We start from the raw sequence: 22,953 nt of genomic DNA, 5'->3' as shown, positions 1-22,953 counted from the left end.
TATAATCGATATCAAGTAGACTAGTAGACGTTTCGACTTCATTAAGTCTTCCTCAGTACTAAATTAAAAATAATGTAAATAAATAAAAGAATAAAGACTAGGATACATTGCACGAATATGAGGCCACAACACAGGCTAACAATAAGAATGAAAGTAAGACATCGGTCATTATTTTAACATTATAGATTATTGTACGATTAAAATTGAATTCGACACGTTTAGTTATTCGGTCATTAATTAAAGGCCTGCATTCCGATATTTACTCAGCAACTGCCAGTATTGAAAATCTATTACGTGACGCAAAATATATAGAAAAATATAGATTTTCAGTTACTGACAGTGAATATCGGAATGCCGTTAAAATTGTATAGGTTTGTTAAAGCTCTGTGATCCGCAGAGATTTACGGCTTTATAAAAATTGCGATAAAAAAAAACGGAAACGTATCTCTCGCGGAGCAGCGGCGAGTTCGAGGTTGAAAGCGCATCTGGCCGCGTGCTCCGGTTGTCGCCCCGCCGCGCGCCGCGGCCGCGCCCCCGCCTCCTCATCGTCGTTATCTGCCACCGCGCGATTATCCGGGGTATCGGCTACGGCCGATACCGGTTCCGACGGTGATTCGAACGAGCTCGAGTTCTCGCGTAGGTAGGGGCGGTTATGTGCGGGAGAGATGCATGTCGCGAGCGAGCGAGAGAGCACGCGCTTTCTTTCAGTTCTCACCCGCGCTCTCTCGCTCGCACTCGGGCGGTCCAGCCTTCTCAAGGGCGAGGACTGGGCCCGGTGGTGGACCGAGGCGAGAGCACCTCACTGCCTCCGCCGCCGCTGTCGGGCGCGCGTCATATCGGCCCCGTGAGTCTGGCATTGGTCTGGTCGTCGCCACGGATTGCGTGCGAATCTCAAGTCGGTAATGCTGAGTCAGTCAGGTGCATCACCGCGGCGCCTCGCGCCTGCCGTGCACCATTTCGCGATGACGAAAATCGGAGCAGTCTTTTTGCGGAGTTCGGAGAGAGAGAGAGAGAGGGGGGGGGGGGGAGAGAGAGAGAGAGACAAAGAGGAAGGAGGATGAGAAAATAGCAGCAGGGAATAGAGAAAAATGTTTGTTCGTTTGTTCGTTCGTTCATTCATTCGCTCGCCCGTTCGTTTATTCGTTCGTCCGTCCGTTCGTTGGTATACGCTCGCTCGTTTGTTCGCTCGTTCATTCGTTCGTCGTCCGCTCGTCGTTCTCCGGTGACGAGGGCACGGTCGATATGGCAACGCCGCGCCCCACCAAGTTCTCTGCTCTACAGTCTACAGTCTCTATACACGCATACCGGCGCCGGCATCGCCGCGGCCGCCCGAGCGACGATGCAGCACCGGCAACGCCGCATCCCGATGCCATCGCGGGAGAGGGGACCCGTGCCAGAGCCTCTGAGCCTCACGCCGCGCCGAACGAACGAGCGAGGAAAGCGACCTCATGCCCCGCACACATGTGCGCACAGCCGGGGACTCGGGGACACACTCAAGAGAATGAGGGAGACGGAGTGTGGCGGAGCGAGGGAGAGGGACAGAGAGGAAACGACGGAGCGAGCGGTCGGTCGGTCGGTCGGTTGCACTCTCTCGGTCTGTCCCACGCACGCGCCCCGCGCCGAAATTGGCGATGCACTTGCCCTCGCTCGGGGGATTCCTACCCTTCTCGCGGAAAAAATAGTCCCGTCCACCTTCGTCGCGATGCGTCGCCTCAAGTGGACGGCGCCGACGTGCCATCTCGCCTCGCGACGATCGTGACGAGTCCGAGATGTTCCTGCCCCCCTTTGAATTATTTCGAGCAGATGCCCGCGCACCGCGGAGGAATGTGTTCGCGAAACACCTACAGGCGCTTTTTATACGTATTAACGAATTGATATTAACTTGAAAATTTATGAAATCGTACGAATGCATAGGTCTAAGAATGCATTAGGCGACTTATGCTTCCCCTGGAAGTCTTTTTTTTTTAATGATGCCGAATGCTATTTGCCCTAATAACGATAAGCCTGCTCCTTGGGACAGCCTTTCCTTTGTCCGATACTTTGGAGCAGCTCGTTGCCTAACCTCATCCTTCTCCGGCCCCCATATGTTCGACGGCGCGGCGCGTCTCCCGTGCGGAGGGTCGCGCGATTCGTCGGCCTGGCAACCGTATTTCTTTTCGCTCGCCTGTTAATTGTAGGTAACGACACCTACTAACACCTTGACGAGCGCGCCGCGCGTGAGGCCGCGCGCGGTCGAGGCACCGCGAGCAGCAGCTCTCGAGGAGAGCGAGAGAACCCGCGGCAGAGCGTGAGAAAAGGGAGAAAGAAAGAAAGAAAGAAAGAAAGAGCGAGCGAGCGAGAGAGGAAAGTCGTAAGGAGAGGCGCGTTCTGCCGCGTTCGTGCGACGTTGCCGCGTCGCGCCGCGCCGCGCCGCTCCGGTCTCTCGGCTCCGCTCGGCTCGACTCGGGCTCCGCTTCCGAGAGAGCGTGCGTTCGCGCGCGGAGGCGCCGCGCGCCGCGCGCCGCGCCGGGCACCGGCAACGTCGCTATCTCTCCCGCCGCCGAGATAAATAGAGATGGCCTGACGCCGCGCGCGCTTGCCTTACGGTTGCGAGACACGCATACACCGTTAGTCGAGGAAGGAGCGAGACGGACGATAGACCGGCCAAGGAAATCGTGCCGCCGCGCCGCGCCGCGCCGCGCCGCGCCAGGGAGCGGACCGTGCGCGTCGCCGCGGCGTCGGAGCGATCGTTGTTCCTCTTGCTCGCGAAAGCCCGACTCCCGACTCGAATACAGGTGGTCACTCGGTATACCGATTGTGTCGCGCTTTCAGACGAATCTCGAACGTTTCGAGAAATACCTTTTACATGCCCGTAGAATGACTTAACTTGAAAAAAAGAAAAAAAAACCATTTGAGTCATCTGTACTTTTAAGGCGTCGCGTTTCGTTGCTAAGCGCCACAATTCGCGGTTCACCCTGTATCTAGCGTCGATCTTAACGCACCTGATGTCACCGCGGGTCGCATAGCTTCGGAATTTTCCCCTGTCGCGAGGGTCGGAGTACATTCGTGTGGCTTTTTACCGTCTCTTTCGACACGCTGCGCTCTCCGCCGCACCGCCGCGGCCGCTGTCTCGCCGCATGACCGTGTTTGGCGCGTTTTTACTTCTTGCGGCCGCGGGGGAAGAACTCGGCGGTTTGCTTTACGTTCGCCGATAAAAGTATACTCGTTGCGCCAACCGTGTAGCAGCCTTGGTTAACCGATCCTAACGATCGACAGTATCTCTTTCGCTCTCCCTCTCCCTCTCTCTCTCTCTTGATTTCTCTCCCTCTATCGTTCGTATACTTCGTCAACGAGGCAGTCCGCTCCGCTACTGTTTGCTTTCGCATTCTGTTTACCTTTAATTATTGCACATTTTTTATTTCCGATGATACGTCGCAAAAAAAGGATCAGCGTTGCGAATCCAACGTTCGTTCTGCAAAAGTTCAATATCGTGCATTCGTTATATAAATTCGTTAACGACGCGGAACACATACAGGAATATCTGGTTGAGGTTGACAAGGTACATTGTTAACGAGCACGTCGTCACCTCTCGACCAGTCCACGATTAATCTTACAGTCAAATAAAAAACGCATTTTATTTTTCTGAAAATATTCTGACAAGTATATATATTTATGATAGAATCTAGTCGAGAAGAGGAATTACCGGTTTCCTGTTCAATATTAATTAAAGGCTGAAATTTAAATCAATACCTTGAGTTAAGCAACATTTTGTTATTTTTATTATTTATATTGAAATTTATTATTTCAACATAAAACAGTAACTTCGCTGTTTCAGTCAAATTAACGACGTATTTTTAGGAGCAGCGGCGACCTATAGGAATAGTTAAAAACAACTCAAATTGAGTATAATTTGACTCTGTGCGAATTTAACAGTATTATTTTTCTTTGCTTGCAAGTCCGTGCGACTCGAGTCTCTTCGCGGATTCCTATTAGGATTCGCCGGTCGAATCGCGTGGGTTAATTACGAATTCCGACAATTCCCATCGACAAGGCACCTAAAACCCGGGCGCGCGCGCGCGCGCGAGATCCTCTCGATCCTTCCTCCTTCTCTTTCGCGTGCTGCCCGCCGCCTCCGTCGCGCAAAAGACATTGGTATTAATGGCCTTGGCCGACGGTACCAGTTGGTAAGCCATCACTCGGGCACGAGCTGCAGCACTTGGAGGTCACTGCACCTTTTCCTCTTTGCTCTCCGTAGTCCGTACATCGCTGGGCCATCTCTCCCCGGCCCGGCCGCGGCCGCGGCCGCGGCCGGCCGTTTACGACGCGCGCATATTTCGCGGAACTCTTTCTCTCGTATACTTTCGAAACATGGTCGCGCGATGACGTGATTACAGGCGCGATTGAATTTTTATCAGTTCGAGCACACCGGTCCGGAACGACGCCGACGCCGCGACGGTGTCGCGCGCGATTTTCGGTCTCTATTTCTAATCCTAAACATTTTGAATTCCTAGAGAAATTCTTTGCAGTTTCTTTTGTAATTGTTTTTACAGGAGCGTAATTTTGTGAAATTGAACGGGTCTCGCGGGTAATTTCGTCGCATTTTGTACGCTTCGTAATGATGATTTTAATAGACTAGTCGCGCGCGCGCGCGCGGCGACGAGCACACCGTAATAATTTAACTCCGGCGACGCGCGGCGATAACTCGCTCGCGTAGATTAGTTTACGTTACGCAACGTAAGCCACGAACCCGGGACAGGAAAAAGAGTGTGTGCACCCATTGTGTTTCGCGACAGCCGTGTACGGACCGGCTACGTAACAACGTGGCACCCGCATGTTCTCGCAGATGTACTGCCGACCAGCGTGGCGACGCGATTCGTTTACTTAAATATCCGAGAGATGCGACTCGCCCGGCCATTTTGGTCGTAAACGTCAACGGTAATATTAACGGTGGCACGACATACCTTTTGAGAGCTACCGAGAGCTTCCAAGCGCTACGGGAATCGAGATCTTCAGCGTTAATTGCATACTGCATGTACGATTAATTGATTTATATGTGTCTTAAATTTGCAAAGTTATCTAGGGAAATCGATAGCGATGTCATTTAACAGGACCGCAGAGATGTTATATCATAACGTCTCTGACAATAAAAAAGAGGTATTTTTGTAATTAACAGAAAATTCGGTAGTTGAGAATTTTGAGGAAGCTAATTACAAATCTGAGATTAACGTTACAGACTTTAAAATAATGGCTAACCAAAGTATTGTAAAATTTAAATTGCTTCTACTGATATTTACAAGAAAAGTAGTTTTCGCCTTTAGCATTATATATTGTATCACATTTAAATGCACGAATTTTAGGCGACCTGGTTCGTTAACTTTAAATGCTTATAAAACTATTTACAGCCTTGATATTTTGCGGTATGAGAATTTATAATTCAAAATAATCTCAGAAATCTGCTAGCTTAAGCGTTGCGGCAGTCTTTACGAAACATTCTGCATATATAATTTATCTATTTTTCATACATGAATGCAATTAGTAACTAATGTAACACATTCTGAATATGACATATCTGACAATCGACAAGTCAATTTAGTGATATAATTTTCAAGTTATATTCAGAATCAGCTGCATCAGAAATCTTCATAGAAAGCAATAACCCACATTTTGCGATTATTCAGCTCCGTCATATTAGATTCGCTATTTTTAATTTTGTAATTTTTTATGACCTCAAATTCATAGTTATCTGAAAAACCTGTCATCGATATCAAATCGATGCTTATGTGCAAAAATCTACCTATCATTTTTAATTACATAATTTATAATTGCAAAATCTATAAATGTACTATTTATAGTAATTCATTAAAATTTAAGAAGATTCTATCCATATAGGGTCGCGAGATGTTGTAACGTCTCGAAATTAGTATCATATTTTACATTCAATTATATATGTTAAACATATATCTATTTTTTCCTAAGAGCGAAATTTTTGTGATTTAAAAAGAAACCCTGTGAGAGTTTTCTAAAAGTTAACAACGTATGCTTTTATTCAAAATGTTCGTAACTGTAAAATGTAAGATATTTAAACATTATGTTATCGATAAGTTTATCATTGACAGTTTTTTAAGCCATTTTGTTCGTGCTTTCTCTTCGGTGATTTCGGAGATTTCGTTTATCGCTCGCAGGGGACGGCTAGACGGCTTTTGTTTGACGAAGAAAGATGCTTTATTTACCGAAGAAAGATGCTTCAGAAAGGTTAAATGCACAGCGGAGAGACGATGGTGACTTGTAAGTAACCTCGGACCCCGGTGTGTCGACTGGAAGCCGCGCGCGCGCGTTAAATCTAACGTCCGGTTATATTATGTAGCGTCGCGGCAAAGAGAGAAAGAATAGAGTGAGCGAGAGACGCGCGGCATAAACCCGGGATCTTTATTAGCCGTCGTCAAAGTGGACATTTTTATGACGGGCGCGGCGATAATTACGCGACGTAAATAAAAACCCCTACCCGTATACGATTCCTCTTTGCGCGCGTTCGCCCTTTTTAACGCCCCGGCGATATATCGAGCTGGCGATTCGCGAGTGTGCTCGTCCCAGAAATAAAAACCGGAGCCCCCTCCCGCGTTACTTGGATCGAAATATTATTATCTTCCTGCTCGCGCGATTAAGTACGCGACGTGTGTCTTGATTCTTGCGAACCGAGTCACGCTCGTTTCTAATACCGTGCAGGCCGGTTTCAGCCATCACACAACCGCGTCCACTCAACGCTAATTATAATTAACTAAACTCTTCTGTTCCGCGACGTTACAGCCGCCCTCGAGAGAGAGGGAGAGAGAGAGACGCGACGCGACCTCCAAATTCTTCAAGATATCGCTCATTTATATTCTACGGCCGTACGTCTCGCGAAAGAGAGAGACGCAGCATAATTTTCTTCAACTCCCTCTCTTCTCTCTCGAGATGCAGAGTTGCGTTTCGCACTGTGCGTTTTCCATCCGGCGCGGCGGCGGCTTTTACGTCGCCGTTCACACGTAACGCGCCACTGGTACGCCACTTAGCGATATAATGCGGATGCCTGATATAACGTATACTCAGCTCCTTCGCCGTAACGGCCGTCTTATTCGAACCTGTCATTAACAAAGGAGAACCAACGCGAATAATTGAGGCAATAAAGAACGGCCGCATCAACGCATCAACAAGATGATGATCCACGAACGTCTACGGATTCGAACGTTATTCGCGAACGTTATTTTTTTCCGTTTGTTGTTACAGACTGCATTGAGAAAAGTCGCGAAAATATTTCAATCTTTTGCACCCTGCAATAAATTCAACATTTAGTTCCAGCAACTCGATAATTAAATAGAAGCCCTTCATTTCTGAAAACACTGGGGTTTATTATGCTATGTCGTCGTATTTAAAGATTAAAAACACAAAAAAATACGATAAACTCTTAGAAATATCCATGTCAAATGTAACTCGACATTCGAGTTGCTGGAATGAAATGTGATGCTCGACTTGGACAATGGATTCGGACTTGGTAAAATAGTAAATATAAACGAACCACCGTGGTCGTTGAGAAACCTTTGTAAACTATTTGGATTAACCGACAAATTCACCATAATTTTCTGACATTCAAGAATTATGTGATGAAATTTATATATAATATAAATACGTTTATTGACTCCCCTCAGGGGAGCAAGGCGTTTTGTAGGGACGTTCCCAACCCTTTATTATTCAATTCTCATCCAATACTACCCTTCTCCTCTCACTTAAAACCCTTTGGACCAACGGCTTAACGTCTCTTTCCGAAAGACGGAGCCCAGTTTGCTCCGCACAAGAGCCCTATCTTGCACGGAGGGCGCAGCTTTCGGAAAAAACTTTCCATGGCTCTAGTAGTGGACTCGAACCTGGTTCCTCAGATTACGAGTCTGGCGCTCTACCACTATAGACCACACTGTCGCCCCAATGAGTGCAATGGGTTAATATGTTAAAAAGTATCTACATACGTGATACGAGGTGCTTACACGCAATAATTTACAAAAAGAGAGGAATTAAGTTCCACGACTGATAATTGCGAGACAAAATCGCAGTTACGACGTTACCTCGGCATTAAGCGATATGGCTCCGTTTGCGCGTGCTTGCGACCGCTTTCCCGAGAGCCGCGAAATAGCGTTCGCGTGCCCGAAGATAATACGTATTGTCGACTAAATCATAGAGTGACACGCGGCAGAACGCGAAATTTACCTGGTCGCGGCAGCGGGAAATATAGGTAAACGCGTGAAAAAATGTCAGGATGCTTTTGAGATGCGCTCACAGATGTGCTAGTCGCGGAGGATCGTGATTTGCATTCCGCGCAAATAATACACAGCGGTTTCCCATCGCGAATTTCCTGCGAGCGCTTACGTATACACGCCGAAGATAATGAGGAGTACAGATTTCCGCTGAACGACCGACGCGCGACGTCGCGAACGGCACGTGTAACCTTTATCGCGTCTCTGCGTTAGAATTCTAATTGAGAGGTGACGGCATCGACGGCATTGGCGAAAAGATCGCCAGGCGAAAACACGTAAAACGTATATTGGTTTATCGTCGCTGTGAAAACGTCCGCCTTTCTACGGTACCACTTGTGCTTCGGCGTTAGAAAATGACACGAAACCGCCGATAAATATGCAAAGACGCGCATATCGACGATCACGGCGAAATCGAATCGTTCCGCGAATCGGCCGCTCGATCGCCGGATGAATTTGTAAGTCGATTTATCGGCCCACGCCTTTTCCTCCCCGCGTGTCATACGAGCTGTAAAAGCATACTAATGTCGACATGTATTCGGGATATCTCAGAAGTGCCATTAACATTTGCAACAATCTCAGTTTTTGTAAAAAATTTAAATTCGCGTAAAAATCTCTCTTCATTTTATATCTTCTCGTATATCCTCCGGTGCTCCCGCTTTTCTCTTTATCGTGTGCATTCATGCGCGACGCGTAATGACCCAATAGAATTTTGCCTGAAGCACGAAATAAATCCTCTCTTTCTTTTCTCTTGCCGTGTTCCATATCGTAACATCCGGCCGCACGCGCAGGCGTAAAGTTTGCGCATAAAAAAAATCCGGTCATCCAACGTGTGTATTTTCGCGCTCGAGGCCGCCGGATGACTCAAAGCAAATTCAAGTACGCCGTACGGCGTTACACTCGGATAAAAAACAGTTTGCCGAAGACCGTGTTTCTAATCGCGCCGTAAAAGATACGCCGCGAATTTCCGCCCCGAGTCTTAACCGTCTTAACGACCGTCTCGTTTACGTAACTCGTATGTTACGTCGACGAAACGAGACTGCGGCGCGCGAGCGACATATCTGCGTCTATGCGAGCATTGATAACGAGGCAAATTCGACGATCAACCGTGCAGGTCATTAAGCGTGAGTTTTTTTAATGGAAAGTTTAAATTATGTCGTAATCGTAGGATAAAATACGCGAGGTCCTCTGCGCTGCTTGAATTTACGGGGACATTCGCGATATTACGATATGCATCAACGCGCGCGATAAAAGATTGCCCGTTTTATGGCCAGATCGATACTCGGCGCTCCGACGACCCCGTCGTATGTCGCACGACACCAACAACAACGAGACGTTTTATCGCGGCTCGCTGATACGAGGCAGCGTTTGCCAACGCAGAAAACCGTAATTGCCGATACAGGCGCGAGTCAACATGCGACTTGTGACTGCAAAGGAATTTTATAAGTTATTGTTGAGGAGAGGGATCGAGAAAGGAATAATGCCTTGAATATATCGGGCCACGTATGTTGATGGCGTAATTTCTCAGCGAGATAAAAAATATGAACTTTCAATGTGCCATGCCGCACGAAATAACCGAGCGAGCTCGGCTCTCTCGCGCGAGAACGAGAATGCACGGTGCATCGTTCATCATCCGCACCTCTGAAGGATGCACGCGGACCATAAGATGCATTTCAAGCATGTAAACCTGCCTGGCGCACAAGCACGTCGCGGCACAATGAAGGCTCTTTGTCGGAGCAAATCCGTCGCTCTTCAGTGGAAGCTAAACCGAGGGAGTCCCCTTTTTCGTAACCGCGTCTCTCTCTTTCTCTCTCTCTCTCTCTCTCTCGCACGGCGAACGTAATATTTCTTCACTTCATGGAGAGATAAATAACGGCACTGTCGAGTCAATCGGGTACGCCTTCGTGGAAAATATATCGTTATAACTTCGCAAAAGTAGACGAAGATGATCCGTAACGACTCTCGTTATCAAGCCAATTACGCAACGTGTATCGGGATCAGTTTTACGAGCTACAAGTCGCCAACTCGTATCGATCGACGACCTGGCGAGTTGCCGTCGAACTCGCCGAACACAAACCGCCGCTTTCGCGAGAAGGCTCTTCCAGGAGAGTACATCGTAAGAGCCGGGGCGTTGCGACACGTGCATCGCACGGACACTGACTTCAGACCGCGGCGGGCCGACCGAGCGACTTCCCCGACGCGCTTCCGCACGCGCGAGGAACCAGACGCTCTCGTGTTTCCTCGCGAGTGCTCGGGCGCACAGCCAGGCGGACACGCGCCGCGCTCTCTCGCCGCCCGGCGCCCTCCTCCTCCTCCTCCTCCTCCTCCTCCTCCCTCCGTGTCCGCACACCCCTTGCTCTCCCGCCCGTCCTCGACCCCCGGCCCCGGGGTCTTCTCCCCCCGCCGTCCGTCGTGCGCTCACGCCGCACGTGAGTACGCACGCGAAGACTTCTTCGCCCGTTCCCCGCGCGTTCATTCACAGTTCACAGTCAGTCAGTCACCAGCACACCTCCGCCGATCAGCTGATCCTGCCGCCGCCACCGCCGCCGCTATCGTCACCGCCACCGCCACCGCCACCGCCACCGCCACCGCCACCGCCACCGCCGCCGCCGCCGCCGCCGACGATGACGACGACGACGTCGGCAGCGGCGGCAGACTGCGCGTCGCCAACCCCTCCGCCCTCCTTCCCTTTTAGATTTCGCGCCCCCCCCCTCCCACCCTATCCACTACTACCACCTCCCTCCTCCTCCTCCTACCGCTGCTGCTGCTGCTGCTGCTACTACTACCGCTGCTACTACTGCTGCTACCGCTGCTGTCCCCTCGAGTCCCCTCTCCCCGTCCCTGGTGTGGACGATCAGCTGACTGGGAACTGTCAGTCGCCGCCAGCCGTGGGCCTGCGAACCCACGTGACACGCGCTGCGACTCTTCCGCCGCGAGCGAGTCCACCGACTCCGGTTCGCTTCCGCAGGGCGCAGCAGCCGTCGAAGACCGGGCGTTGACGAGACGCGGATGTCTTGCGACAGAGCGCCGCTTCTTTCGAAGCGATTCGTCATATTCGCGACCGCTTCTCGTTCCGCGATCGTTAACGTGACTGTCGCAACGGCTGAATAGGCAGCATTCTCCTAAATTAGCACCTTGAATGCCACGGGATTCCCGTCGCTGCGATTCCGCCGATGTGTCGTAGAGATGCAATGAAATAAAATAGAACGATATTTCAAAAATAATAGTCGGCGATCAAGAGACAATCGACACTGATAAATGCATTCGTGAAGCATCGTCGTGTCTTCATGCAGTTTTTACGGATAGCAAGCCTCGAAATACGCGACTCATTCAACTTAACATATATTTTTTATGAAATCTTGACAGGTGAAAAGGTGAGTTTTATATACAAACGCGTTAATGAACATGCACTTCCAGAGTGAATGTAATTAACGATTTATACGATATCGTGCCGATCTCATTAAAGGAGAATCCATTTACATTGCTAGAGTGGTAATCCGGTTTCGCGTAATGAAACCCTGCTGTTGGAAAAGGATGGAATTCTCGAGTTACGCGCTCCAGCCGGCCTTCTCGAATTGACAAGTGTAACATTGTTAATTACGACATTTCGTTAAACGCTATTTGTATTGATTCTGTTCCTTTACTGAGAACTCGCGAAGAGGTAATGAGATGAGAATAAAAACATTATTACGACTGCATTTCCCTCGGCGTAACGATGTTACTCGTCGGAAAGTATTAGATTAACAAATTTTTACAATATTCAATAATATCACGTGTAGATATCAGGTGTTAATTCCGTTAAAGAGGTGGGATATCGTATTCTGCGAGATCTTATCGGAGCGACGAAAGCCTCGGTTTAGCGTATTCAATCGCGATAATCAGCCCATTGTTCCTCCGCTTCCATCGATACCGTCGCGATTCTCGCCGTAATCAGCTACGAGCAACGAGCTTTATTACAAAAGTGTGTGCATAATCGACGAGCGGCGGTTTCCGCGGTGATACATCACAATTGTTAATCCCTTGGAAAAGATTATGGCATCTCATTTTTAGAATGTTAATATAATTGATAAAGTTCTTTCCCCAAAAAGTCCTAAAATTCTTGATATTCTTAATACGTACCCCCCCCCCCTCCTCGCAAGTACCTTTCTTTTTCTTAAGATTTTTGGATAGGGAGATAGATGAGTTTCATGGAAGATTATTAAGATTCGAAACGATTTGATCGAAGTAAAAATATTACTAAATTCCATATATTTCACGGAAACTTGAAACAGGCAAGACCTTGGCATCTCGCATTTTTTCGCGCTTGGTCATCAAGGATTCTTTTCGAAACCAGTCAGGAATTAGCATTGTCATGATTGCAGATGAGCCTCCAAACTTTCCAAATTTCCGAAAGATGCTACTTTAACAAGAAGCCGATTAGTATTACCAACGTCACTTAAGGAAACGCCGCCGTTCGGAATTCTAATGGCACACGCTTTACAATCGCGCGGCGGTTCGCGCCGCATTGTGTTTATGCATTAGCTATCGCCGGCGATGTTAACGCGCGTGGAACACGACGGCGAGGTGAGCCACATATAAATTCTGTTGCCGAGCGAGGATTTCCTTACGTAAGAGAAGAGTATCAGAATTAATTCCTTCCTCCGCGACCTAACGCGATGACGAATCGCTCCAACAAGTTGGAGCGACGAGACGAGCTCGAGTTCCCCCGGGAGTAGCTCCTACCTGAACTTAATCTCGCTTGACACTTCGTCGATCCCGCGGATTAAATTCCCTCGCGAGATTGATAGGAAAGAAGGAAAAGGAAAATATGAAAGTATCTCACTGGAGTAAAAGCTGGGGAAGAGCGACTAACGCGCGATCGGTGAGGCGTTGATTCGCGCGGACGGAGCCGCATCCCCGAGGGTCGAAGTCGCCGAAATCGACGGCCGGCCGTTACAAATTTCCCCCTCGTACCCCACTGCAGGTGCGCGCTAGAAGAAGAAGCGGAAGACGCGGGAGAGTCATAGGCGCAGCGCGTGTTGCGGCAGCGTGTGTTTGGCGAGAAGGAGTGGGGGGAGAGAGCGCGAGCGAGCGAGCGAGCGAGCCCGCGAGAGAGGAGGGGGCGGGAGAGAGAGAGAGAGCGCGGGCATGCAAAAGAGAGGGAGGGAGGGAGAGAGAGGGACCATGTCCTACCCCAACGACCACGTGGTGCCGAAGACACTTTCATCATGCAGTGTGCCTCGGTACCCGGTCGAACCACGTGGGATACGTCGTTCGACGCTCCCGAGGAACGGCACCGCGCCGCGCATGCGTCGCGTCGCGGCCGCGCCGTCCCGTGCCGTTCGCATTGCTGCATCAAGGTCGAGCAAAGTCGCGCGATTACACGACCTCGTGGCGACGGCGATGGTACCGGCCTAATCGCGCCCACCCGGTAGATCGAACTTAGGCGGGAAAGGACGCGCCGTCTCCGAGCGCGTGCACATGCACGTTTCGTCCTCGAGATCTCTGGTCCTTGGACAGTGAGATCGGTTCACGATCGGATCGACGGAGGGCGATCGACCGCGTTCATATCCGACGCGCTCGATCGTTCATTCCGTTTCGTGCAGCTGGTGAAGTTTCGCAGCACCGAGATCGGTTTCTTCGCGATTTTAACGGCGATAGTAAGATGAGAACTCGTTAGCATGCTTCATATAATATACTTTTTTCGCGCACAGAAAGATGACAAGTTAGAAAGATTCTTGTTTGGTGCGCCCACGTTCACGGACACTCTATGACTCATCGATTACTCCCATTCTTTGCGAGTCGAACTATGTACTGAAGAAGCGGAGTTGAACTACGTAATCGCTTATATAAGGAAGAGAACACACGCTTCTTAAATGTCGCAATCGCGCTGAGTACGATTAATGTGTCTGATTCTACTTGCGCCCCGCTTGACATTTTAAATTAGCATAATGTAAGCTACATTCGAGCCCAAATATTCTTCTCGTTGCGTGGCGTCGCAGGAACACGGATGCTCGGCGTCGACCGTAAAGTTCTCGCCTCGACAGGAACTCGTGCAGGCTCAATATCCTCGTGGCAATACTGCATTATTGACATTTTGCATCCGCATTCTTAAAATACGCGCAGGTCGCGTGTCCTGTCTCTCGTCAACTATTATTACCCGGTTACCGAGCAACGCGCTCCTCGACCGGGCGCTTGCGGTCGTCCACGGCGCGGCGCCACGTTCCCGCGATTCGTTGACGAGGCGTCGCGACGGCGACGACGGCGACGGCGACCAGAATAGAGCGAAGACACGGGCGCCGATCCAGGGAGCACTGACCCAGTATGCTCGGCCGTCGCTGATTTTACGAACCACGACTCCTGCGCCGCCCCCAACCGCTCTCTCCTCCTTCTCCTCCTTCTGTTCCTCCTCTTCCTCCTCTTCCGTCGCCGCTTAGAGCGCACTTTGAGAGCGCAGGACTGCCGCCGACGACGATTCTACATCGCGTGGCCACGTGTCACGCCCGCAGAACCACGTGCCAGGTCCCGCGCGCGCGGAGAATTGGTTCCGGATTCGCGCATCGCCGGGAAAAACTCCTCTGAATGAGGCTTTTACTTGCAACCGTTTTCTCTTCCGCTAACATTTTGATGCGTTCGACATTTGTGCAAAATCGTCGTTCTGTTTTTCAATATTATAATCGCTGCCTCAATGATATTATCGTTTGTTGAATGACGAACGACTGATTTTGCACCAGATTTATCTCTAAAAAACATAAATTCACATTAATTAGGCATTTACAACTGTTTTATTATAGGCGTGTTCTTTGTCGCATTCAGAATAAATGAGATCATCATGAATCCATTAAGCGATTAACTGAGAGCGAGGGTGCCTTTACTTACATGTATTTGAAGGATAAGGATTTAAAACAGTGTGAAATTCGCAATTTTATCTCTTACAATGTTTCCATTAACGGGCGAACCGTAAACTTTATGATCGCGTGTTTAGTGTATAAAGAGGAAACAGCGAAATGTGGATTCCTTCCGCATGCGTAATTCACGGAAATAAACACGAATGCGGTAAACATTTATTTTCATCGCGAAATGTGAATCTTGACTTACTCGTGAACACACCTTTCGATGATTCCGCCGTGCCGCGAATGTAATTAAAAGAAACTTGTTAATGTATTTCAATTTTAATGACGGATTCCTTGACGAACATTTGCAATCTTGTTTTTTCCTCATTTTCGTAAAATTTTGGATCGATTCTTGTCTTTCGCTCATTACTCGGGCATTGCCGATGTAAACTCTTAGTTTCGAGAAAATCGATGTGTACAAATCGATGAAAGGGATCCATTATTGAAATTAGGACCGCGGCTTCCGGAGCAGAGCTGTTGTGTATTCGCGCATAGACCTCCTCTGCACGTAACCCGAGAACCGTCGTTTATTTTTTCAGTCGTCCGCAGAAATTTATGTCCCGCTACGCTACGTTTTATCTCGCGTGCCGCCGCTACCGGGAGTTCTCGAGATATCTCCAAGGGGAGAGATCTCGCGAGGAATGAGAGCGAGAACAGCGACGCAGACTCTCTTTTTAATAGTTTATGAAACTTCGAATCTCTTTTTCTTACAAATTGTCTGTAAATAGAGATCGGCGGGAAACGGGGTCACAAAAATCTCGGCGCCGGCAAAAGTAAATACGGATTTCCTTAAATTATTCCCAATTCCGAAGTGCCTGAGCTTAAATATAACGGATGGAGCGCTGATGCGTTATAAATAACAGTACGGGTGTAGCGTTCCATCGAACGCGATTAATTTCACAAGCTGCAACTCCATTCGCGGATATTCTCATGTCCATGAATAATCCTCACACGCCTTTTCTTATTCATTACAGGTCAATACCAGAAATGAGTGGGCGTCGTTGTGCGAACAATTTCACCTGCCCGGCGGTTGCATCAACAGCGGAGTCGGCCTTAAACAAATTTATCTTCGGTAAGTTTAGCCTTTTAAATCTGATATACTATCGAACACATCGATACATTTTAAGAACACTTCCTCCTCGCGAGAAACCAGAGCTATCCAAGATCGCTACAAACAGAACGGAACAAGGTGAATATTTAGAGTCGTCTCTCGAATTTTTCCTCTCATACGAGAACCACTGACTCCGATCAATCATTCGCAGGTGCAGGTACTTCGCGAGGTCCGATGAAAGACGCGGCTCGCCCGATCGGGCCCCCGATCGCCGAAGAATTGGGCCCCTTTAAGTACCGGCGTCGCGCGTCGGCGGCCTACTCGAGGCGGCGCGGCGCGGCCGGCGCGGCGCGGCGCGTCACGTCGCGCTCGCTACAATGTTCCATTGCGTCTGGCAGTCCGCGAGCGTCTGCAAGAGGCAGGGAGTAGCAGCGTTTTGCCGCACGGCCAACACACCGCGCGTATCGGCATTGGTCCCTACGCCCCACCACCATTTTCCGTATCGCGTACTACGTACGTTCGTTCATTCATGCCCCGGCCTCGCTGACGAGAGCCACCACGTGGTTCCTGAGTCTCGCTTTCCTCTCCCTCCCACCCTTAACTCACTCTCTCTCCCTCTCTTTCTCTCTCGCTCGCGCTCCCGTTCTCTCTCCCTCGAGAGAAGCGAGCCCTGCAATCTTGTTAGCGGCGCGCGTGGCTGACAAGCGCGGACGCGCCACCAAGTCTCCGGCTCTCCTTACCGGTGCGCTACCGCGTTTTTCGCGCTCGAACTTGCGCCGCGAGCCGCAAATGGAGCTTGGAAGTCTTAGTTTCTTGCACGCGGATTGAACTTTGTACAATTCTAATCGGTTCAGTTTCATAGATTCAACCCTTTCGCTCTTAACGCCCTTCCGCAGCTCTATCTCTAGGTACGAATAACTGTTATAGTGGCCGTCCATCGAGACCACTTCCACGTACAGTTGATACAAATAAAATGTAATAAGTAACGTGTGATTATATGTATATAATTATATGTCATGTACTACATTTTATTTCTATCAACTGTATGTGGAAGTAGAGAGGAGCCTCGGGAATTATATATAATTATATGTAATTATTATTATTAATTATTAGTCAATATTATTATTATTTTTTAAACACTTCTATAGACGTGTTATCTTAATTTCAAATATGTTCTATGCTATTAATTGTTGTTTGTCGGATTAAATTAACTTGAACAGAAAAAAAATTGCATCATAATACAAAAAGTAATAGATATAGACTTCGTTCGTAATAAAGTGTATACTCGTGATTTGCCCCGTACGGCGATATCGTATTGCCGACTCTGTCGCGGTGAAAGGGTTCAATGGTCCGTAATAAGTGTACTTATTATCTTCTTGCAAACTTGTCTCCTTATTGATTTTAACTGGAAGCTCTTAATATATTTTCGATGATATAACATTATCTTCCGATATCAACCGTGACATTAAACCGATAAAAGGGTAAAGGACGACTTTTGAAGCTCCGGGATTCCTAGCCGGAACTGTCTGCTCACGCGCAAAATATCTTGTCCCGCCGTACTCCTGTGTAGAAGTATATATCAATGTTTGTCATCTCTTCTTGTATCTCGGAGCATATCGTCGTACCGTATAGTAAAGCGCTTGGTTGCGCCATCAGCCGGATTAGGTAAGCGCTGCTCATTTTGATTATAACGCGAATTATACGTGCAGCAAAAAGAGAGAAAAAGAGTTTGTTTATTATATTTTTCTTTATTCAACCAAGATTGGCGTTAAGCATCTTTCGTTCGACTTGCCCTGCGATCATTGATCGAGGCCTCACCCTCTCTCTCGAGAGAAGCAGGTCCTTTCGTACCACGTGTCTCCGGCCAGACACCCCCGCGGCCTGCTATTTCGCGTTAGTAGTCAACGTCACGTTGCTGTACGCCGCACACGCGTGCGGCGTACAGCAACAGCGGCAGGCAGCAAGCAGCAGAAGCACGCCGCTGCTGCAGTAGTCGGAGTAGTGTTCAGTAGTCCGCACCCGCCAACGGCCAATCAGGCTCTGGACTGCTTGCTCTCCGCCGCCTGCACCTTCCGCGCTGTACGTTGGTTGCATGAATGGATCCGCTACACCTACCCCCACTACTTTCTTTCGCCCACCCACGACTCAATGTCCTCTCTCTCTCTCTCCCCCCGCTCGACGTCTCATGACTCTCCCCCCTCTCTCTCTCTTTCTCTCTCTTTCTCGCTCATGTTATCTCTTGCATCTACCCTGTTTGCAAGCATCGCGCGAGTTCGTCGCACTTTCGACGGCCGCCGGTCGGTCGGTCGGTCGGTCTCTCGGTCGCTTCGAAGAGCTTCTTTGATCGGCCTTCGCGCCGTTCTGAGTTGTGCGTTCTCCAGATGGAACTTCGCGCCACGTGTTGATATCGCCGCGGGTCGACCGGTTCTCCGGAAGCGCCGATCGATTCCGACGAGCCAAGAGAAGTCGAGGTGAATTCTCAGCTGCTGCGGTTAATCCGTCGAACCCAGTTGATCTAGCTGGTTTTCGCACCGAGACTATCTGCTCAATTCATTTCTTGTGCGACATAATCTTCCGACAATACAATACTATCCTATTCGTATCGCAGTTTCTAAATTAGAAGAAGCAATCGATCAACACCTTGTTTTCGTTCGCATCGTCTGTTGAGCTTTGAAAAGGATTAATTTTTAAGTGTCGTCAAAAAATAGAATTACGATTATGTGTCTATTATTTAATATCAAGATCGACATTAAAATGCAGTCTTATAGACTTGCGTAAACACTAAAGCACCTTGATGCCGTGCGTTCCAGGTATCTGGACAGGTACGAGAAAGTCCACTTCCTAGGCGAGGACGGTCAACAGGCCGACGACGACGATGAGGATTCCAGGCATCGGAAATGGTCGGCCAGAGCACTGCACTCCGTTCCTCTCACTTACAACCATCATCAGCACAACATCGCAGGTGAGTTTGTGATTCATGGTGCTGAAACTTGTAGAAATTTTACATCAAAGAAATTCCCCCTCGATAATAGATCATCCCGCGTATATCCGAGCGGAACGCAGTATATCGTCCTTTTATTGCGTTTGTCGCGAAATATATGAATCCGCCGAACGCGTCCGCAGTTTCGATAAATCGCTTTTGCCAATTTATGCCGGGTGCGCACGTCTCGATACATTTCGCGTACACGTACGCACGGCTGGGCGACTTTCGAATGCATTTTCCATTGTTTTCCTCCTCGTCGCTCTTTCATCGTCGCGTCGCGCGCGCACGCAGCGTTCTCTCCCTTTCTCTCTTTCTCTCTCTCTCTCACTCTGCCTCTCTACTTTTTTCTCTGTTTGTACATACGTGCGAGTCACGGTTCAATAATTCGCTACGTTAGCAATTTCCGGCTGTCAGAATTTTTCGTCCGTTCCGCATCATCCCAGCAGCGCTGGGCGTAAAAAATATCGCGCGTTTCGAGTCCCTTTGCGAGCTCCCACCGCGGATTTTTCCTCTCGAATCCATTTTCATTTATCACGAGAAATGTCTGAATTTTGCACGACCGTGCTCGTTTGCAAATGTACCGTAAAAGAGAGGTGATTTGACAACGATAAATTCAACGTCTAGATCCACCGATATTGTATAGATCAGGTAAATTTCCAACGTCATATATGAGAATTGACTGGAGGATTTTTCCGATCAACGTCTGGATATCACTGGGATTGCCGATCGTGACGCTCTGCATGGGGGAGATAAATTAAATCGGGACATCCCTCCCTTCCATCGTGCCCCCGTGGCGGGTCGCGCCGTCTTCGCGCGAGACGCACGTTATACACACGTACACGCGCTGTGCTGCGGCCAAGGCGGCAACGGGTTATTGACGTGCTACCGCTCGGAGAGCAGCACAGCGGTGGCGGGCTATCGAGCCGGAGAGGGATATAGGGAGATAGATAGCGGAGCAGGGCGCACATGCGAGTCCGCGGCCCGGCTGGGAGCCGCGAGTGCATTCGTGTGCACCGTGGGGTCGAGGGGGGAGGCCGTGGGAGGGGTCGCGCGAGCGGCGTGTGCAAGATAATTTAATGGGCTATAATAATGACAAACATCCATACAGGGTGTCCCAAATGTGTCTGACAGCCCGACGTTATGCGTCCCTTCGCCGGCTTCGAGTCGCTTTTCCTTTGGAAAAAAGTAATAATTTATTAGATTCCCTTTGAATATATTAAAATCCTCTAATATTCTATAATTTATAAACACATGTTTGGATTAAGATTTCTCGATTAGCTGGAGGGTTATTTAGTTTCGTCGTCTGATGGCTCTTCGAGGTTCATATATCTCGCGAGAAACCCCTCTTTCTCGCTCGTTTGCATCTCGAGAAAGACATCAGTGCTCCGATGTCTCTTTCCCACCAGGGAAAGACCGATTCCCGAGAATCGTCAGAGGGATGTGGATGGTTTTTTCCGAGACAGCCCGTATACATATATAGAGCAGAGCCGCATATATGTGAGCCGCCGGTGCGTTTCGCCCGTCGACTGGCGGAACGCGCGGGTCTATACTCGGCGCACATGCGCACACGCCGCATGCGGTAGCCTCGCTCGCGATGCCGAGCGGGCCGCCCGCACAGAAGCTCTGGGGTTACCCGCCGGACGGACGACGGGGAAAGTGGGACGCGGGGGTAGAAGGAGAAGGGGGGTGGAAAACGTTACCAGTTACCAGCGCGCAGCAGCGCCCGGGGGCGCGTGAGGCTCTCTCGCTTGTCGGGAGGGGGTGTGAAAATGACGCTTACCGATATCTACGTGTACGTAACGATTGTTAATTTGCTCGTCGGGGTCTTAGTCGCGCGCGACGGCTGCGGCGGCGGCGGCGGCGGCGGCGGCGGCGGCGGCGACGACCTCGACACCCCCGCGAGCTCCCGCGCGCAAGTCGCGTCCCGGCGCGGCGCCCCGTTTACGCCCCCTCCCCCGTTACTGCGCCTCCCCCGCGCGAAGCAGCCGGAACTGGGGCAGTAAAGGCGCCCCGAACGGGAAGCTATTCCTGTATCCCATTCCGATTCACCCCCTGCCGCATTGATGCCGCCGATCGTTCGCCTAATCATACGCGTCCGTTCCGTCGACGCGCGCGTTAGATCGCGCGCGGTGATGCGCGCGTGCTATATCGTAATCTTTGAAGTCGAGAAAACTGACGCTTTTTTTTGGCATGTCAATCTTCACAAAAGTGTCATCCTTCGCGTTAATTATCGAGACGTATATATCGACGCGTCAATTAAAAAACTCTGGTCTGAAAATGCAAGTCATTCAAGCTGTCATTCTCGATCGGTGTTAGTCATCGCGATGGAGGACGACGTTTGACGATCAATGTGTCACTTCGTGATACATTCTGAGTCAGCGATTCGCACTTATTCGCTTACTTAGATCTATCCATTTTCTGTTGAGATATTGCGCAACATCGCGCATTTATTAATTTATCCGGGAAACCCGGGAAGAATGTAAGTGCAGGGAATTGATGTACGCACTCTTGGTGCTAATCGAGGGAGAACTCGATTGACGCACACACCGTAAAGTTTCTGTCTCTTCTGCGAGATACACGCGACCATCGCTCGAACGTGTCGAGAATCGCGTGACGCGCGCGAACTCGCTCGGCGTATATTCGCGTTTATACGCATATCTCGCATTTCTTTAAATTAAATTTCCGTCCTTTTACCCGCGGGGGATCATCGTTCTCGGTTAAGGGGACGATAAAACGAGAGGAGTCGCGCGCGCGATTTCGCGAAATCTAGATTAAAATCTTAATTAACCACCAAGATTGACGGTGTCTCCCGTCACGTGCGTGCCACGAGAAGCGTGACGGTGGAGAAGCGTCGACGGAGGGATGAAAGGGCGCGGGAGGGAGGGAGAGATAGCAGGAGAGATGGACGGCGCGAGAGAGCGAGACACTACGGGGCGCGCGTCACAATCAATAAGCGTTTGCGGGGATAAGTGTTCCGTCGGTTCTTGATCGTCCCGGCATAATGCCGCGCTTGCGTGATGTTCCGCCGCGATTCCAGCGAGAGAGAGAGAGAGAGAGCCCACCCGCGAACCCGGCTGTGCTCTTGTGTGTATATGTGTGCGCGCTTCGTCGTCTGCTAGATTAGGGATGGCCATTTAGAAAGGAAGAAACTATCGACTCCTCTTTGTACTCTTTTGAATACCAAGCTCGGCGTCGTTACCGTCAATCTGCAGATGTTACTGCGAAATTTCGGCATCAAGGAGATTAGACTGTCATAAAAATCATGAGATTTATATCCCCTGAACAACTAAAAGCGTACAGAATACGTAGTGTAGGGGAGACCGGAGCTATATGGCTCCAGGGGTACGTTGCTCATGTGACTGTCCTATTTTTTAGTATTTATCTTGAGAGGAACAGTGAATATAAAAAAATAGTTCTAAGCTCTACTAAAAAAAATACCACGTGAGCAACATACCCCTGGAGCCATATAGTTCGATTTCCCCTATAATGATTCAAATAGTATTAACGAGATACAAAATAATGCAGGATTGATAAAATAACGGAGCACTTCTGTAAAGGAGATACTGCAAATAATTTTTTAAATTAATAGCAATCTTATTAATTCAATAACAGCATTAGCGAAACACGCTACTTAGCTATTGTCTCAATAAAATGTTATTCGTTTTATTAATACCTCTTGATTATTGAATTAACGAGATTGTTTTCGATTAAACTAATGTTGTTAATTATTTTGATGCGATACATTTGTGAATCCGAAGTGGAAAGAAACGGTTGTAAATGTCGCATTTA

At 49.2% G+C, this 22,953-nt stretch overlaps 1 protein-coding gene across 6 annotated transcripts in view; it reads left to right on the top strand.

The window, feature by feature from the left end:
• Bap170 (Brahma associated protein 170kD) overlaps nucleotides 1-22,953 on the top strand; it is a 48,809-nt gene that overhangs the window by 9,287 nt on the left and 16,569 nt on the right. For all 6 annotated transcript variants that reach the window (XM_071703540.1, XM_071703541.1, XM_071703538.1 and 3 more), the window contains exons 3-4: nucleotides 16,105-16,202; nucleotides 18,992-19,143. In XM_071703540.1, coding sequence (XP_071559641.1) covers nucleotides 16,105-16,202; nucleotides 18,992-19,143 — 250 coding nt within the window. The remainder of the gene's footprint in view (nucleotides 1-16,104; nucleotides 16,203-18,991; nucleotides 19,144-22,953) is intronic.

This window comes from Temnothorax nylanderi, unplaced genomic scaffold, assembly GCF_030848795.1.
Source record: "Temnothorax nylanderi isolate EJ_2023f unplaced genomic scaffold, tnyl_v1.0 TNYL_tig0035_pilon, whole genome shotgun sequence".
NCBI lineage: Eukaryota > Metazoa > Arthropoda > Insecta > Hymenoptera > Formicidae > Temnothorax > Temnothorax nylanderi.
Note: the sequence above shows the minus strand (reverse complement) of the source record. Positions and strands in the feature narration are given on the sequence as shown.